Source organism: Guyanagaster necrorhizus (assembly GCF_019112545.1).
Source record: "Guyanagaster necrorhizus MCA 3950 unplaced genomic scaffold BT62scaffold_7, whole genome shotgun sequence".
Classification (NCBI taxonomy): Eukaryota; Fungi; Basidiomycota; class Agaricomycetes; order Agaricales; family Physalacriaceae; genus Guyanagaster; species Guyanagaster necrorhizus.
In genome coordinates, this window is record NW_025064886.1 from 823,115 (window position 1) to 840,066 (window position 16,952).

General features: G+C 48.2%; 7 protein-coding genes across 7 annotated transcripts; 3 read left to right on the forward strand and 4 right to left on the reverse strand.

Moving 5' to 3' along the window:
- The first annotated feature begins 154 nt into the window (after positions 1-154).
- Positions 155-2,598, forward strand: BT62DRAFT_946189 (uncharacterized protein). Its single transcript, XM_043187972.1, has 5 exons — positions 155-538; positions 586-730; positions 778-1,228; positions 1,277-1,366; positions 1,417-2,598. Exons 1-5 carry the CDS (start codon positions 168-170, stop codon positions 2,328-2,330), a joined length of 1,971 nt encoding a protein of 656 aa, XP_043042122.1. The 5' UTR covers positions 155-167; the 3' UTR covers positions 2,331-2,598.
- A 969-nt stretch (positions 2,599-3,567) lies between these two features.
- Positions 3,568-4,805, reverse strand: BT62DRAFT_965111 (DUF1640-domain-containing protein). Its single transcript, XM_043188756.1, has 5 exons — positions 4,493-4,805; positions 4,143-4,442; positions 4,064-4,094; positions 3,806-4,013; positions 3,568-3,753 (listed from the first exon to the last, which is right to left on the reverse strand). Exons 1-4 carry the CDS (start codon positions 4,769-4,771, stop codon positions 3,964-3,966), a joined length of 660 nt encoding a protein of 219 aa, XP_043042123.1. The 5' UTR covers positions 4,772-4,805; the 3' UTR covers positions 3,568-3,753; positions 3,806-3,963.
- Positions 4,806-4,898: 93 nt separating this feature from the next.
- Positions 4,899-6,616, reverse strand: BT62DRAFT_718206 (aspartate aminotransferase). The gene is made up of 6 exons (XM_043181996.1): positions 6,257-6,616; positions 6,076-6,207; positions 5,903-6,020; positions 5,359-5,849; positions 5,140-5,309; positions 4,899-5,081 (listed from the first exon to the last, which is right to left on the reverse strand). The coding sequence occupies exons 1-6, from the start codon at positions 6,422-6,424 to the stop codon at positions 4,931-4,933; spliced, it is 1,230 nt and encodes a 409-aa protein (XP_043042124.1). The 5' UTR covers positions 6,425-6,616; the 3' UTR covers positions 4,899-4,930.
- Positions 6,617-6,656: 40 nt separating this feature from the next.
- BT62DRAFT_979581 (aldolase) lies at positions 6,657-7,692 on the reverse strand (the record flags this gene model as incomplete). Its single annotated transcript, XM_043189452.1, has 4 exons — positions 6,657-6,791; positions 6,815-7,180; positions 7,242-7,523; positions 7,582-7,692. The coding sequence occupies 4 exons, from the start codon at positions 7,690-7,692 to the stop codon at positions 6,657-6,659; spliced, it is 894 nt and encodes a 297-aa protein (XP_043042125.1).
- A 623-nt stretch (positions 7,693-8,315) lies between these two features.
- BT62DRAFT_985884 (MFS general substrate transporter) lies at positions 8,316-10,623 on the reverse strand. Its single transcript, XM_043189971.1, has 13 exons — positions 10,481-10,623; positions 10,306-10,425; positions 10,185-10,249; positions 10,052-10,133; positions 9,994-9,998; positions 9,915-9,940; positions 9,715-9,861; positions 9,558-9,665; positions 9,173-9,503; positions 8,844-9,114; positions 8,728-8,795; positions 8,560-8,677; positions 8,316-8,510 (listed from the first exon to the last, which is right to left on the reverse strand). Exons 1-13 carry the CDS (start codon positions 10,487-10,489, stop codon positions 8,400-8,402), a joined length of 1,461 nt encoding a protein of 486 aa, XP_043042126.1. The 5' UTR covers positions 10,490-10,623; the 3' UTR covers positions 8,316-8,399.
- Positions 10,624-10,824: 201 nt separating this feature from the next.
- On the forward strand, positions 10,825-11,740 carry BT62DRAFT_889905 (DUF1445-domain-containing protein; the record flags this gene model as incomplete). Its single annotated transcript, XM_043183003.1, has 3 exons — positions 10,825-11,000; positions 11,051-11,346; positions 11,397-11,740. 3 exons carry the CDS (start codon positions 10,825-10,827, stop codon positions 11,738-11,740), a joined length of 816 nt encoding a protein of 271 aa, XP_043042127.1.
- Positions 11,741-12,329: 589 nt separating this feature from the next.
- On the forward strand, positions 12,330-16,941 carry BT62DRAFT_889870 (uncharacterized protein; the record flags this gene model as incomplete). The annotated part of the gene is made up of 16 exons (XM_043183002.1): positions 12,330-12,390; positions 12,436-12,646; positions 12,696-12,697; positions 12,751-12,996; positions 13,048-13,297; positions 13,356-13,420; positions 13,471-13,599; positions 13,657-13,778; positions 13,842-14,492; positions 14,543-15,123; positions 15,173-15,238; positions 15,291-15,714; positions 15,770-16,121; positions 16,171-16,269; positions 16,329-16,518; positions 16,566-16,941. The coding sequence occupies 16 exons, from the start codon at positions 12,330-12,332 to the stop codon at positions 16,939-16,941; spliced, it is 3,825 nt and encodes a 1,274-aa protein (XP_043042128.1).
- Between the last annotated feature and the right edge of the window lie 11 nt (positions 16,942-16,952).

Genomic DNA, 16,952 nt, shown 5'->3' on the forward strand with positions numbered 1-16,952 from the left:
ACCAAAGAACCGGTGTGCAAAAAATTAAAATGGGTGTATAGTTCCTGAAATCACGAGAACCAGACGCCTGTTTTCTGGGGAGCAGCAGAATGTTGTCGCGTACAGGCGGTCCGGAAGGGAACCATTCCAAATCGAGCGTTGGTCTGACATAATCAAGGTCACTAGCAATGGATGTCGATGACGAGTCGTTTTCTGTTTCTGTGGACCTCGACAGCGATGATTCGGTCCCTTCTTACCCTTCGACACCACAAGCAACGAGTTCGAGGTATGCGGATTCACCCCAGCCACACTTTGGAGATTCACCTCAGCCCACACTACCTCGGTTGACACTGAAGCTACCATCGTTGAAGAGTTTGCATGCTACAACGCATAACAAGCCAAGCAAGTCACATACTGGTGTCAGCAAGAGAAAGAGAGGGACAAAAAACTCAGGATATGAGTTGCAGTATGGCGTGCCTCCACTACCAAAGGCGCCCCGGCCAGTAAAGCTGAAACCGTTGAAGGAGGTGCTGAGCAAGATAATTGCGCAAATAAAAAGGTATGTCATGTCGTTTTCCTGCTGATGCCGTGCTGATGTGCGTCTAGAAAAGATGCTTATGCTTTCTTTCTCTCACCCGTAGATGTGTCTTTGGTGCCAGGCTACACGGACGTTGTCAAACATCCGATGGACTTGGGGACGATGGCAAGCAAAGTGGAGAGAGGGCGATACAGAAGCTTGGAAGAGTTTACGGTGCGTAACTCAGATAGCAAAGTCCTTCACAGCTAATAAGTGTGCAGTCGGACCTTAAACTTGTTACTGGTAATGCCAAATCTTTCAATCCGCCAGGGTCAATATACCATACCGAAGCGGAGAGAATAGAGGCAGCAGGGCTTGATCTGATAGCTCGTTCGGCGGGGACCGTGATTCAATACGAGACAGAGTGGACCGTCGATGTTGTTGGAGACAACGAAATTGAAGGCGTATCCGACGGCGCCTTCGATTCAAACCAAGCGATGGATGTGGATGAAGCCATTCCAGAACTAACTGCTACTGCTACCGGAACCGAAGAGGACTTTGGGCGAAGGAGGAGTACCAGAGCCCCATATAAGAAACCCGCTCCGGCCGCGCCAAAGACGAGTGTCTCGGAGAGTATCGAAGATGGCCGTCTTCCTGGCAGTAAAGATGGTTTAGGTGATTTCCCACCAGGGTCAGACTGGGCGAGGGTGATGCTGGAGTTGAAGGTGAAAGGTATGTGTGTTGGTAAAACACTTATTTCAGTCTTGTTGACTTCTGTAGGCAAACGCTATCGAACAAAAAAGGAGCGTTTGCGATTTGAGAAGGAGGGTCCCCCGTATGCCGCAGATGGTAGTCTGGATTATGCCGAGAGTGAGTACGTCGACGTGAAATACGCATGTGCCTAACGTCCCCTCTACCAGCGGAAGACCCATTTTCGATTCTGTCGGTTCTCGTCCCAGATGAGAGACCAGCGAGATTGGGTTTGGTGCCGATATACTCAACTGCGCCTTCTACTACCACCACCTCGGCAAGTACACCACAGTTTTTATCTGCCGGGACACCACCACCGAACGCAGACTCAACTCCACAGCCGCAACCACCGTCATATCCTATACCTGTCACCCTTCCTCCCACACGACCGTCCCTTATCATTAACAACCCACCTACGAGAAAGCATTGGAACCTCGTCAAAGGTATTACTACCAGGGCAAAGGGGCGTGAAGAAGGGTATGAAGTCATTAGAGAGAAGGACAGAAGGCAGAGAGAAGCACATCCTGTTGATTGGGGGTCATTTGCATGTGTTGAAGGCGAATTGTGGGAATCGGGCGAAGAGCTCAAGCAGATGCTTGAAGAAACTGCGACGGAAGACGAATCATACATTCAAGACACCGTCTACGGAGGCGTAGATGGCCTGGCGTATGTGAAAAGTCTGTCTGAGTTTGTGGGACAAACCGGATGGTTAGCTGAGTGGGTGGAGGAGAATATCGTGAATCCAATCGTCGGAGGTCCTCATTTATCAGAAAAGATTGATATGGAAGCATTAATTCGGCGGCCAGAGGAATTATTCGAGAGCGAGGAGGCGTGGCAAGGGAAGATGTTTGTGAAGAGGGAACAAGTGCTCGAGACCTCCAAAGAACTTGGTGTAGTGCTTGAATACGTCGCGGGGAAGTTGAAAGATCTGGCTGCCGTGGGCGGGGAACGGACGGACGACGATGAAGAGATGAAGAACCTTCGCATGAATTTACTGGCCCTGGCAAAGAGGGCTCCTTTAGACAGTATCGCCAGCTTGCCCACCGAGCTGATACCGGAACACATCAGAGGTTTATTGCGTTGAGACTGCACCATGATGATGCTTTGTCTCCCTATCATCGCACCAATAGAGATGCACCATATCCTCCTGCTCGGTTATGACTCGCACCTTGCCTGTCTCATGGCGGAAGTGATGGGATTCATAGTCTTCCCGCATAGCGATTTCATTCGACTGCCGAAGCACTATATGCAATTTAATTATATATCTTCAGGTTCGCGTAGGATTCTGTATATTTTGTACAGGAAAGATGTATAATATGATATCCTAGAACTGTATGAAAGCATTGAAAGACCTTTTCCTGCGGCCCTTATAAGTAATTTGAAGGTAACAGGGATATTCTACTCAGCATCGAGCTAAATGATAACGTTGTCTGCCCCGACCAGTAAATTATTTATGTTTCTGCGCTGTTCTGCTGATAACGGAATGATAGCCATGACCAGGATGGAGATGGAAATCTGGCCCACGGGTAACTCGCCGATGAAACATAACCGCACATGCTGACATCCGATCAAGTTAACCTGAAAAGTCTGTAGCGTGCTAGATTTTCTAGCCCATGAGCCTTTCTGTTTCAAAGAACACTTGAGGGTCGATAGCCAATAACCTCGTAACCCCTAATCAGCATATGCAGATAGGTCGACAGTGTATGCACGTTCAACGACGTTTAACTGTGTCTTGGGCATTTTGAAGATAATATATTCACTCCGCATGTATGAGATACATGTCGGAGGCAAGCTACACTTGTCCAAGATACCTAATGATAATAGATACGTACGTGCCAAAGCCCTTTATCCTTGGAATGCCAGGGTAGCAACTACGTCTGTTACAATCCCGGCATCGCATAGTAAGCAAAATGATAACAGTGCTTCAAGGACGTTACTACGCAACGGACGGTAATAAGCCGAACGGTGCTGCAGAATTGCCCAGGTGCAGTTCTAGTCGAAACGCGAAGTAGATCTGTTTGACAGGACTCTTGAGTTTGTAATCGTAAAGATCAAGCTGATACATAGACAAGTGACACCATCGTCAAAAGAGAACGCGGAGAACCTTTGTTGCGTCTCAAGAAACGCAATGGCACCCCCATAGATGTGATGGATAAATTTTACTAAAGGAGCCAAGCATCCGAAATGGCCCTCGTCTGGAAGAAGGGTCTTGGGGCGGAATGGACACTAGGACAAAGTGATGGTGGTGGTCAGAACAAAGGAACGGACGTGGCAGCACTTTTTGAAATACAACTGCCCGACCAATAGTAGAAGGACCAAGTGCGTAAGTAGGTATGAGTTAAAAAACCATCCCTTGCGGAACAACTTTGGCGACATTGGAGCGAGTTCATTCTTCTACTACGCAAAGAATTCATTATACGTCTACTGGCCAGACTGGTCCTGAAAGGACCCATATGATAGGTGTATTGTACTGCTAAACCAACGACGCATTTCATATTGTCAAATATCTGAGATGGAATATCAGTTTGAAAACTGGCGGACGAATGATGAGATACAGACTAAACACCACCGATCCTTTCTCCTCTCTTGAAGCTTGAAGGCTCATCATTGTCGCGCCTCACGTTTCTTTAGGATCCAATTATGCCAGATGTAATTTAGCGTAGATTACAACTGATAGAGTAAGGTATCCAAGGAGGGCTTGGAAAAGCTGGGTATCGTCATGCCCGGAATCTTAGGTAGGCCATGAGGAGCGCGGAACAGGTGGTGACTGCGAATACAGTCAAACGAAATACAAGAAGAAATAACGAATGGACTCACCGACTCCTACGATATATTGGAGGGTCGTAGCCTTGGCGAGTGATCAGGTTTATTAACAAAAGGGAGAAACATATCACACCTTGGACGCCTGTATCGCTGTCCGCAACCCGGCGATTTCCTGTTCTATCCGTGTGTCGACCTCCCTGACCTTCAACACCTGGCCGGCACTGTCTTCCCTCAGCCTGCCCTTTTCCAAGTTCAGGTCCAGCCGTACCCCAGCCTGGGTTCGAGTTATTTCTTCTCGTAATCGCTGCTTAAGCTTCTCGATGTCGTTTAACAATCGGTCGTTCTCGGCTTTGATGATGGCAAGGTCGTTCTTCTCCATAAGCTGCAGTTCGGATTTGAGTTGTGCAAAGTCGACTTGTTGTGTGTAGTGTTGCTGTAGCAGAGTGATCAGGTCCGATGATATCAATGAAAGGGAACTAATACCTTCTCCTGATCAGCCTTCGTCACCATGTTACTCGTCATGTTCCGTATGCTCTCGTCGATGACTTCTGCTATGGCGGACATGATACCCTCTGCTTGTGCTCGATTGAGCCCTTCCCGCTCGAGCCGTTGAACAAAGTGGTGAGTGTCAAAGTGAAAATCAAGTCGAGGTCGTGAAGTGGAGAATCGACGGAAATAAGTTCGGTGCCATACCACGTTCTGCTGGTTGCTCCATGCTGATCGCGTATACAATGAAAGAAACGAGGGAATTGAACGTTGCATAAGGACGACGGAATGGTGGGCGGCGGAGTAGATGACGAAGTCTATATCAGGACATCGCCACGAGGCTGACTCATCCATCACCGCCGTCCACAACTTGCAACTTGAGTTGTTTTTTACTTTGCATTCTAACCAAGATATATTCGTCTATTCATACGTCAGTCAACCTCTCACGACCGTGTCTAAACTCTCCGCAAAGTACTTAATATTCTTTGTGTTCAGGCCCGCTAGCGAGATCCTCCCATTCTTTGCGAGGTATATGTGGAATTCTTCTCTGAGCCGCTTGCTCTGTGCTTCCGATATCCCTGTAAAACTTCAAGAGGCGCCTCAGATACATGCAAAAAAGAACCCCTGGAGGATATCGATAATACCTGAACATTCCAATCTGGTTGATGACATGATCCCAGTTCCCTGGCGTCTTGAGCTCCTCCGTGAGCAGCCGATAGAGCTCCTTTCTTACTTCAATTAAGCGTCCGGCCATGGTCCTGATGTTTCTCCTCCATTCCTCGTACAAGGGCGCGTCGTTAAGAATGAAGTTTACCTTGGATACTTTCAGCGATTCATTCAAGTCTTTAAACCTTCAGACGCACCAATTTTGCTCCATACGCCGGTGGGGTGCTGAATTCTACTCTAGTGATCAAACTCAACTGGTTCTTCAATTTTTTGGTGGCCTGATCATCCTTACAGACGACATGTAGTGCGCCCACCCTCTCACCATACAGGCCGGCGTTCTTGGCGAAGCTTTGGCAGACCAGCATCGCGATGCCACGTCGAGCAAATTCTCTCACAGCCCATGCGTCGTTGTCCAAATCACCAGTAGCGAATCCTTGATACGCCGCATCGAAGAAGGCATAATGGCCCTTTGCAAGCATAATGTCGGCGATGGCAGTCCATTGTTCGCGAGACGGGTCCAGCCCTGTTGGGTTGTGCGCGCACGCGTGCAAGACGAAGATAGATCTGTCCGGCGCGCTGTTCATCGTCGAAAGCATCTCGTCAAAGTCGATCCCTCGAGTCTCAGCATTGTAGTATGGATACTCGACGGGAGTGATGTCAACGTTAGCAAAAATTGCGTGATGGTTTACTTTACTCAATGCGAAATGAGTAAAAGTGGAAAGACAGAAACAATAAGCTTACCCCATGTAGGCCGGCTGATGTAGACTTGCCTCTCACCATTGAACAAGTAGAATCGTGACAGGAACGACGCGCCCAAGTGATTTGCCCCAGTACCACTAATAGTTTGGGTTGACACGACCTGGAGTACTCTAAGCCATCCCATACAACTTTTTTTTGCCGACCGGGTGACTCACTTGTCCTCGCTTTATCACATCCGACTCTTCCGTGAACATCAGCTTGGCTGCGGAATTTGTGAACTCGGCGAGGCCAGCAATAGGAAGATATTCATGATTCAAATCCGGGGAGTCGATAAGTAGTGCGTGGGCCTACAATTCGTGTGAGCATGGACGAAAAATGGCTCGACTGTCGGCGAACCTTCTTAACCGCAGGAAGCACCCACGACTTTCCGTCTTCGTCTCTATACACGCCAGCACCCAAGTTAACCTTTTTGGGAAAGGGATCTTTCTTGAACGTTGTTATCATCGCGAACATTTCGTCCTCCGCCACGCTTGGGATACCATCCCAGAATTCTCCAGAAACCATTTTTTTTGGTCTGTTCGCCTTTGATAGAGGAAAAGGTGGGAAGTTTTGCGGCTACACCTTTCCCCCATATTTTCATCTCGGAATTTATGACTTATAGAAAGTTCGCACGATGGTCCGCCCGGAATTTGTATTTTCACGCAGTGAGGGGTTCCATCGTGGTTCGGACCTCGTGAGGAATATAAGGGTCGAGGACGGAGGAATCCCGCGTTCTTTTCAGTATACATGTATACGACTACAGTTTCGAATCCAGCCTCTCCTCCATGCGGATCAGATCAATCAGCATCTCGTAGTGCTTGTTTCCCTGCAGAGATTCATCCGTCACCTCCTTTAGTGGTGTCCTCACCTTCCCTGTCCCGTATCCATATGCCTTTGACACAACTTTTTTCACACTCCGATACCTCCCAATTTCTGAAGAGCCCAATCGGCGTGTCCCATCGTCGCCTGCTGCCTCATCGCTTCCTCACCCTTAGCCACCTTCCACAAATAAAACAGTTTACCATGGAGCTTGGGCGTAAGGTTGGAGAGTGCGGTGATGCACCCACGGCTGCCGGCTAACAAACCGGGAAGGACGAAGTCGGCTTTCCCTGCCAAGACAGCGAATTCCGAAGCGGGTACAGAGGAAGCTATTCGGAGCAGTTTGGCGATGTTTCCGCAGGTGAGCTTCGCACCGACGATGTTGGGGTGTTTGGCTAGGGTGACGAGCGCGTCAGAGTCGAGGTCTAGACCGGCGGTCACGGTGGGGGATGCGTCGGCAACCTGGGGAAGCGGACAGTAAGGGTGAAAATATTGAATGCCTTCAAGATTCAGGAATTCTCACCTCAAGATGGAATCGAATGACATTTGGAACAGACATTTGCGGCGGAAATGTCGACGGTGATAGAATCAGCGCGTAGTCGGCCCCCGCTTCTTTCGTATCAACGCAGAGCTTTTGTGTCTCTCGCGCCGACTGGGCTCCACATCCTGCGAGAATGACAATATTGCTGAATCCGTTTGTATCGAGTATTTGTCTAGTTAAGCATATAGTCTGCTTGCGCTCTTCATGGGATAGGTGCTGAGCTTCGCCGTTGGTACCTTGGACAATGATACCAGCAACACCACCCTTGAAAATGAGGTTCCAATGGAATGCTGACTTAAAGTGACGAAATACCGGTGCTTACCTTGGCTACTCTCAGAATGTGAGATTTGATCGCGCGAGCATCAAGGTCTTCCTTTTCATCGAAGAAGCAAACGGCAGGAACGTAGTAGCCAAATGGAGGCGGTGAAGGCATGGTAGGTATGTCCGAGGAAAAGAGTCTGATTTTCGGTTCTGACGAGGGTGTTTGTCCAACGCAGATTTCCATTACGATCCCGTACGCTCAGCCTAAGACAAAGATGCTAGGGAATCTTCTCAGAATTTTGTCGTGGGTACCATTTTCTACGTACTGGCTGGATTAACTCTGTCGCCTAACCTAACTGTCTAATCTTACTATCCCATTGTTTCCACTGTACTATTCACCGCGGCGATCGATGGAGATGTAATGTGGCCATGGGCGTCTTCTAGGTATCCCTGGTCCGAAGATTTCCAGGAATGAGACTTACCAGAGCAGTTATTTTTGCTAGGTCTGCTTCGCAATTTGCATCGTTTGATAACCGAAAGTTGGCCGGAAGAGATAGCGCAGGATAGCGCCTAGTACTCTGTCTCTTCTCGGAGTACAGATGATACCTCAGGTAGTCGTCGTGGGACTGTCTAGTGTACGGAAACTAGCAGGAATGTCTGCGCTCTCTGTCGTCATTTGGGATATCCGGAATGAAACCGGAAACAATTATTTTGATCGAGAGATCCAGGTTCAGATGATCGTCCGATCAGTTCACCACTCCGCCACGGCGAACCTTCAGAATTTGAATCTTATTACTTGAATTAATTATCATACCCTTTGGGGAAAGTCTAAGCATAAATCCTATCTGAGTAACTTTAACCCTATCTGAGTAGCTTTAACTACAAAAAGAAAGTGAAATGAGGATTCTTATCCCCAAGCTGAGGCTCATTTGGTGCTCCAGCAACTATGGCTGCGGCTTTCTTCTTGTTAGCTAAATGAAGATAGAGCATCTGTAGATGGTATTAGCAAGTAACAAGCAGACAGAAAGAAGAAAAATACCATAAGACTAGTAAGTATCATGCTCACAGCCGTCAACCCAATGCAGATGTAGTACGAGCGGTGGTAATATGGTTCCAAGCGTGAATCAAATATTTCGCCAATAGCTGCCCCTGCAGAGCTACAAGAGTGTGAACGAGAAGAGCGAAGAACAACATTATTTAGGCTTACTTCCCAACAAATTGCATCAAGCCGACGCCCGCAGCGCGCTTGTAATGGGGACCATAGTTGTTTTGGGTCTGTAGTCAACATCAGAAACAATGCAAATAAATATGTTGTGTACATACCCATCCAACATTCAACGCGGTAGGTACATATAGACCTAACGCAACAACAAAAACGCCAAAATACCGAGCGCCAATGGTCTTGGTAGACGTGAGGATGATATAACCGATTATCTGAACAAGGAAATTCGCCATGATGAATGGTCCACGTAATAGAGTACGATCGGATAGTTTGGCTTGGATGATAAAGGACAGGGCGCCAACCGCATACACGGGGATAGTAAGGAGTTGAGCTTTGTAAGAGCTGTAGCCCATATCGCTAATAAGGATAGGCCTAGTAAGAAATGATGAATGAAATAACAGATAAAAGCAAGTAAATCGGAAATAGTTACATGAATGTCGAAATGGCGTAGAGAGTGACATCGGCACCGAATTGGATGGTACCGTGAACCCAAGTCCTCCAGTCCAAAGGTGCAAGCATTACTTGTTTAATATCAAACTTCTCGTCTGGGTCGTAGTGGGTCTTGTTGTTGTCATAACGAACGGCGCACAAATCTTTCTCATGGTCGGACAGGAACCAAGCTTGATCAATGCGGTTTGGAATCCAGAAGTACGCGATGGGACCCAGGCTCATCGTAATGAGCCCTTCAACAATGTATAGCCATTGCCATCCGGTCACAGAGGAGGTTTCGATGTGAGTCAATCCGTAAGCCAAAAGTCCACCTAGCGGGACAGAAATCAGACTAGAAAGTTGACGGGCATGTACACGGAACTCACCAAATCCACCCGAAATGGCGGAACAGGTGAACATGTACGCAAGACGCATGCCTAGTTCCTCCCGTCGGTATGTCATTGTAAGGTAGGTGACGATACATGGGAAAGTTCCTAGCACGACGTCATCGTACTGAGCGTGTTACTACATGTCAAAGCTTACCTGCTTCTGCCCATCCGAGCAAGACGCGAATCGCAATAAGAGGTCCATAGGAACCAGAGAAAGGTGTGGCAATGGTAAGTGCGGCAAAAATGACAGTAGAAACAGATAAAACCATCTTGGGTGTCAACAACTTCAACAGGACCGCATCTATCAAAATTCGGGTGTGAGTAACATTTCAAGAGAATAGCTTAACAGCTTACAGAATGGTTCGAATACGACGTATGTCCTAAATTAGAGGTGTAAATTCAAGAAAGCAAAAAAAAAAACTACAATACTGACGCGTACTGAAAGGAAGGATCAGGACACCGCAACAACGTAAGAAATAAATCCCACTTACTACCACTGAGACTGCGGCACCATATTCGTTTCCTACAAGGCCAAGATCAGTGGCCATACCGGCAACTTTGGCATTGCCGATACTGTAGTGTTATGAGTGTCATGGGAACCGGGCAGCGAAAAGAAGCCATCACTTTCCACGATCCAAAAAACAGACAAAATACAAAGCACCCAGCATCGGGATCAAGAACGAGTCGATCTTTGGTTAAACGTCAGTCAGTTGACTTTGAAACGGAGCAAACATGAGCAGCTAACCTTTCTCAAGAGTCTGGCTTCTGTTTTGGGCTCAATAGGCGAACTTTGTCTTTCCCCTTCAAAAGCAGCAACCACGACTCCGACATCCTTCTCAGAAGACTTCTCTGCAGCAGAATACTGCTAGAATGAAGTCAGTATCTTCAGAGAAGATGTGGCAAGTTGACGTATCACTAACTGAGCTCATTGATGATGAAAGTTGACGACAACGAGGTCGGTTGAGCTAACTCAGGGCATTGAAAGTTCATTTATAAAAGGAGGTAAAGAGTCTGATTGGAAATCTGCAGCGTCTAGGGCCATCCATGGTCGCGGAGACTTTTCAGGACTTGTTATCTCATGCTTCCTCGGAATTATCCCGTATCGTCACCTTGTTACCGGATTCGGCAAATTCCTCCTTTAATTCGGCACGCGACGCGGCACGGTGATCATTTGTGTGCGTCTAAGTTTAGGATTAACCTTGGCCTTTTAATCCATGGATTCCAATTTGAAAGTCTGTTCCTTATCCCAGGGATACCCTTACCTATGTCTATCTCTCAGGCTCTAACTCCTCATGATGTTCGCATCCAATGCAGGACCAAGACCTTCACTGCGCCAAGTACTGCGGGTCTCTGTCCCGGATATTCGCAGGCAAATGTTATAATTTTGCCCAATAAATTTGCTGCCGACTTTCGGTTGCTCTGTGCACGAAACCCCGTTTCGTCAGTTGCTTCCTTTTTCTTCTGTAATGGAGCTGACTCTTTTCTGTCAGATGCCCTCTCCTTGGTGAGACGAAACCGGGTAACCCTCAAGTCCCCAAAGCGCTTGCGACAGATAGCGATGTTCGGTCCGACTGCCCTTCCTACAACATTTATCGTGATGGCGTATTTGTTCAGCAAAAGGAAAGCATAGAGAAAGAGTGGCGCGACGATAGTGTTGCCTTCTTCATTGGCTGTTCTTATTCCTTTGAGGCAGCCCTCGCCAAGAACGGGCTTACTCCGAGACACGTGCAGCTAGGCCGTGCCGTCCCTATGTACAAGACAAAGTACCGGCTCTGTCCCGCTGGAGGTGACTCCCTTTTACGACATATTTACTTGCCACTTACAATTCTGCCGTAGTTTTTGGTGGACACATGGTAGTATCCATGAGGCCATACCGTTTAGCTGATCTCGAGCGTGTCCGTAATATTACCCGTCCTTTCGTCAAAACCCATGGAGAACCTGTCGCCTGGGGTCCGGAGGGCGCCAAATCCCTTGGGATCACTGATCTCGATGGCACAAATCCCGACTTTGGCGATCCTACCGAGATTCAAGATGGAGAAATAGCTGTTTATTTTGGGTGTGGAGTGACACCTCAGCTGTCAGTTATGGACAGTGGCATCTCCGGGGAAGTAGTTGGTCACACGCCTGGACGCATGCTGATGCTGGATATCAAAGATGAAGATGTGTGTGTGTCGTTTTAATTTCATGTATTTCTTCTTTCTCCTTTGAGCCTTTAAATATTTGTAACTGATTCTTGAGTTGACCATATTCGCACTTGAGCCTGGAATAACTATCAATCGCAAGTTGTATACGGAAACGATGGACTATGTCGACGAAAGGTCTTTACCGGCCAAATTGAAGTACCAACAATCGTCCCTGAGTGTTGGGTTATTTTCCATCCATGGTTCCAGACGAAGGCAAGTTGTTAACGGCATAATCAATCAAAGGCTTTTACTTTGGATTTACTTATCTTGGACTTGAAACGCGAGATAGGCAGAATATAAATCAGAGGGCGTTTAACCTATGGCAAGTACGGAATTCCGGAATTCTGAAGTATGTGTACTCTGATTCATGATCCCCTAGCCTCGCAGGAGTACCACGGCTCTGCCACGGCGTGGAAGATGCCGAGAAACTGGCGCACTCCATCCCGTTTTTCTTCGTACTTGGCAATGTTTTCCGGTTCAAATCCGGATATGCCTTTTGTTTCCGTCCACCTTCCGACTCTTTGCTAACCTTCGAATATGAATATGATGATGATTCATCTCTCTGTCAGTTCTTATCCTTCCTGTCATGCCAATCGCTCTGGATACCCTTCGCAGCGCTGCAGGCATCCGTATTGCCATCGACAGAGGTAAGCAAGGAAAACAAAACTCCCTCCTTTACTTATTACTCATAGGTGGCACCTTCTGCGATGTATATGCGACCTTTGCCCATCATCCGCCCGTCATCCTTAAGGTTTTATCGGTGGATACGGCCTACCCGGACGCACCTACGGAGGCTATCCGACGTGTCCTGGAGATTGGTTATGGCACCAATATACCAAGGGGGGAGCTTCTTGATTTGTCGGGTGTAGAGGTCATAAGGATGGGGACGACAGTCGCGACAAAGTGAGTATATACGCATTTTCCGGGGGATCTTGTGTTAATTATTGCTCAGTGGTATCCTATCTTCTATCTACCTCCCCTCATTGTTGCTCATCATCTCGCTATAGCTTTACTCGAACGCAAGGGAGAGAAGACTGCTTTCCTTGTCTCGGAAGGCTTTCGGGACCTTCTGCACATTGGCAATCAAAGCCGCCCAGATTTGTTCGATCTCGCAGCCAAACGGCCTGGGATGCTGTACGAGAAAGTCGTTGAAGTCAAAGAGAGAGTCTTGCTCGCCGACGCGTACCAACTGGAAGGACTTCCAATCGTCTTAGGCACAAGCGGAGAAAAGATTCAGGTTGAACATGTCCCCGGTAGAGCTTTTTGATCCGTCAGTCTTAAATGATGACCGACGTTCTTAACAGACGCCGGCGAATGCCGTAAACACCTCAAGAGCCTCTACGATGACGGTTTTCGCTCCCTGGCCATCTCTTTCCTTCACTCTTACACGTATCCTAAGCATGAGCTTCTGGTCGCTGACATTGCCAGAGAGGTTGGGTTTACGCACGTATCTCTATCATCCCAGCTGTCGCCAATGATTCGTATCGTTTCTCGTGCGAACTCGGCAACGGCAGACGCCTATCTCACGCCAGAGCTTCAAAAATATCTGCAAGGGTACACGTCTGCTGACCATGTTTAACTTCAACAGGCCTGACTGATTTTTGTGTTTTAGTTTCCAAAAGAGTTTCAAGAATCTTCGACCTAGGATGCTTCAATTTATGCAGAGCGACGGAGGACGTGAGTGTGCCTTTCATAGGTTCCTGACAGATGTTAATTCCATTTCCTAGTGGTCAATGCAGAGTCATTCTCTGGATTACGCGCAATTCTCAGCGGTCCTGCCGGTGGGGTCGTTGGTATCGCAAAGACCTGTTGGGATGAGAAACTGAAAGTACCGTTGATCGGGTTTGACATGGGTGGTCAGTCAAACTGATTTTTCATTCATTCTTGATTATACCTAATATGTCATATGACAGGTACGTCCACGGATGTGTCACGTTTCGATGGGAGGTTTGAGTACCTTATGGAGTCGACAACGGCTGGCGTTACCATCCAAAGTCCACAACTCGATATCAACACTGTGGCTGCTGGTGGAGGAGTGAGTAAATCTAAATCTGTCACTTGGGAGTCATCACTCTTACCAGGCCGTGTTATTCATTAGTCACTTCTCCTTTGGCAGAACGGGCTCTTGAAAGTGGGTCCCCGGTCCGCCGGTGCCTCTCCCGGCCCCGCGTGTTATCGCAAGGGAGGCCCACTCACCACAACGGATGCGAATGTATTTTTAGGTCGACTTCTTCCGGCTCATTTTCCCAAGATATTCGGACTGAATGAAAATCAGCCCCTTGATGCTGATGTTGTCCGGGAGATGTTCGCCACCCTCGCCAAACAAATCTCAAAGGAAACCGGAGTAGAGAAAACTCCAGAAGAGATTGCTCTTGGGTTTCTGACAGTTGCAACGGAAGCCATGTGTCTGCCTATTCGAGCTATCAGCGAAGCGAGAGGGTATGATCCATCTAGCCATCACTTAGCGGTATTTGGCGGTGCGGGAGGGCAGTCAGCTTGCGATGTTGCTGCGGCGCTGGATATGAGCCGCATTCTCATCCACAAGTCGTCAGCTATCCTTTCTGCGTTTGGACTGGCGAAAGCCGAGTTAGTGGATGAGAGTCAAGAATCATTTTCTATCATTGCTGATGATTCGAGTGCCGATCTTCTGCGCTCCCGTCTAGCTGTACTTCGAGTCAGATCCGAAGGGCGCTTGATTGCGCAAGGGTTCACCAAGTCCCAGCTTTCATCCACGTCGTACTTGAATATGGTTCGCGTTTTATTTTCTATCGAGTTGCTGCATACTAAATCTGGAAATAGCGCTATGATGGTTCCGATGCCACCCTGATGATCACCGTGGACCCGTCCAACGACTTTGTCCAAGTATTTAAGGACAAGCATCAGCAAGAATTTGGGTTTTCTCTTGAGGGACGGAGTGTTTGGGTCGATGATCTTCGGGTACGCGTCAGTGGCGTCCAAGACGACGGTCGCGATGCGTCGCGCGGGACTCTGTCTGAGCAAATCACCCACTTAAAGTTGGCACCTCTCACTCCAACGCCGTTCGAGAAGTCGAAGGTGTACTTTGGGTCAACTGGCTGGACAGACGCTGGCGTCTATAAGCTCGACCAAATAATGCCTGGTTCGGTTATCAAAGGGCCGGCGATAATCATTGACGCCACACAGACGATAGTCGCTACGCCAAACGCAGTTGCTATGGTGCTGGATGATCACATCGTGGTGGATATCGGCCCTATAAATGTCGATTCGAAAAGCAAGACGGATGATCCGCTGAGAATTGATCCTATTCGCTTATCAGTATTTGGGCATCGATTTATGTCAATAGCGGAGCAGATGGGAAGGACGTTACAGAAGACAAGCGTCAGCGTGAATATCAAGGAGAGGTGAGTACGTGAGTTCTGCTGACCGGTGTCACTTCATTCCTTCTTGTAGACTTGATTTTTCGTGTGCGCTCTTTGACCCTGATGGGAGGCTGGTAGCTAATGCACCTCATGTACCGTAGGCCTTCGACTTCATGGTTTATCACACACAGTTATTGACTTGTCATCAGAGCTATGCTGGGTAGCATGCAATTTGCAGTTCGCTGGCAGCACGAACACTGGAAGGGAAGACTTCATGACGGTGATGTTATTCTTAGCAACTCAGCTGTCAGTGGTGGGGTGCATCTTCCTGATATTACAATCGTTACCCCCGTATTCGACGATAGCGGAAGAGAAATCATTTTCTATGTTGCTTCTCGAGGACACCATGCTGATGTTGGAGGGCAAACTCCAGGTTCCATGCCGCCGTTCTCGAAGATGATATACGATGAGGGAGCATCCATTCTAACGTTCAAGGTCATCAGCGCGGGGAAGTATAACGAAGATGAGCTTATACAGCTCCTGGTGGAGGAGCCATTGAAGTATCCAGGTGGGAAAGGGACACGGACGCTGAAGGACAACTTGAGCGATATCAACGCCCAGATCGCTGCGACTGTGAGCACTTGTCTATTCTACCTCTCGAATTGCGGGGCTGACTTTCCTTGTTTAGTATAAGGGCGTTGGTCTGGTGAAGAACCTGGTGTCAAAGTATACGTTACCGGTGGTACAGATGTATATGTATGCGATTCAGGAGACAGCTGAAGAAGCCGTTCGGCAACTTTTGCGAAAGTTCAGCAAGAAGCACAGCGGTAAAGCGCTGGTTGCTCTTGATCGCATGGATGATGGATCACCCATAGCACTGCGAATTGACATCGATAGGGAGAGTGGCTCAGCGACTTTTGACTTCACGGGCACCGGTCCGGAGGTGTATGGGAATTGGAACGCGCCGAGAGCGATAGTGAATTCGTCAATCATTTACGCGTTGCGATGTTTGTTGGAGAGTGATATTCCGTTGAACCAGGGTGAGTCGTTCTTTGAGTTTGATGTCACAGAAGTGTGTTGATGATGCAGGGTGTATGACCCCAATCAATGTGATCATACCAGATGGATGTTTCCTGAAACCAAGCGCAGACGCCGCGGTTTGTGCGGGAAATGTACTCACTAGTCAACGTATTACTACTTTCCTCTTTACATAGGTGTTTCCGTCCTGATATTGTCTCTCTTCTTAGGACTTACTGACGTCGTACTCCGGGCCTTCGAAGCATGCGCAGCCTCGCAAGGCTGCATGAACAATCTTACCTTTGGATACGACGAAGAAGTTACGGCCTCTGGAGAGAAGAAGTCGTTTGGTTTCTATGAGACGATAGCGGGTGGCGGTGGTGCGGGTCCAGGATGGCACGGGACTTCTGGTGTTCACACGTCAGTGAAGTATGTTATGCGATTACCCAAAGCTGACCCTTCTCCAGACATATGACAAACACACGAATCACTGATCCTGAAATTATGGAGCGGAGATACCCCGTCATCCTTCGACAATTCTCCTTGCGCCCCGACTCAGGTGGAAAGGGCCAATATCGTGGCGGGGATGGTGTTGTACGAGATATTGAATTCCGTCGCCCCGTACAGTGCAGTATCTTGAGTGAGCGGAGGGTTTATCATCCCTATGGATTAATGGGAGGTGGCCCGGGTGAGCTGGGAGTAAATCTGTGGATATCGAAGGATGCTCAGGGGAGGGAGAGGACCCTATCTATCGGCGGTAAGAACACAGTCCCAATGGCCAAAGGAGATCGCATAGTTATTATGACTCCCGGCGGGGGCGGGTATGGAACGTCAGATGTATAAGTTTGGGCATT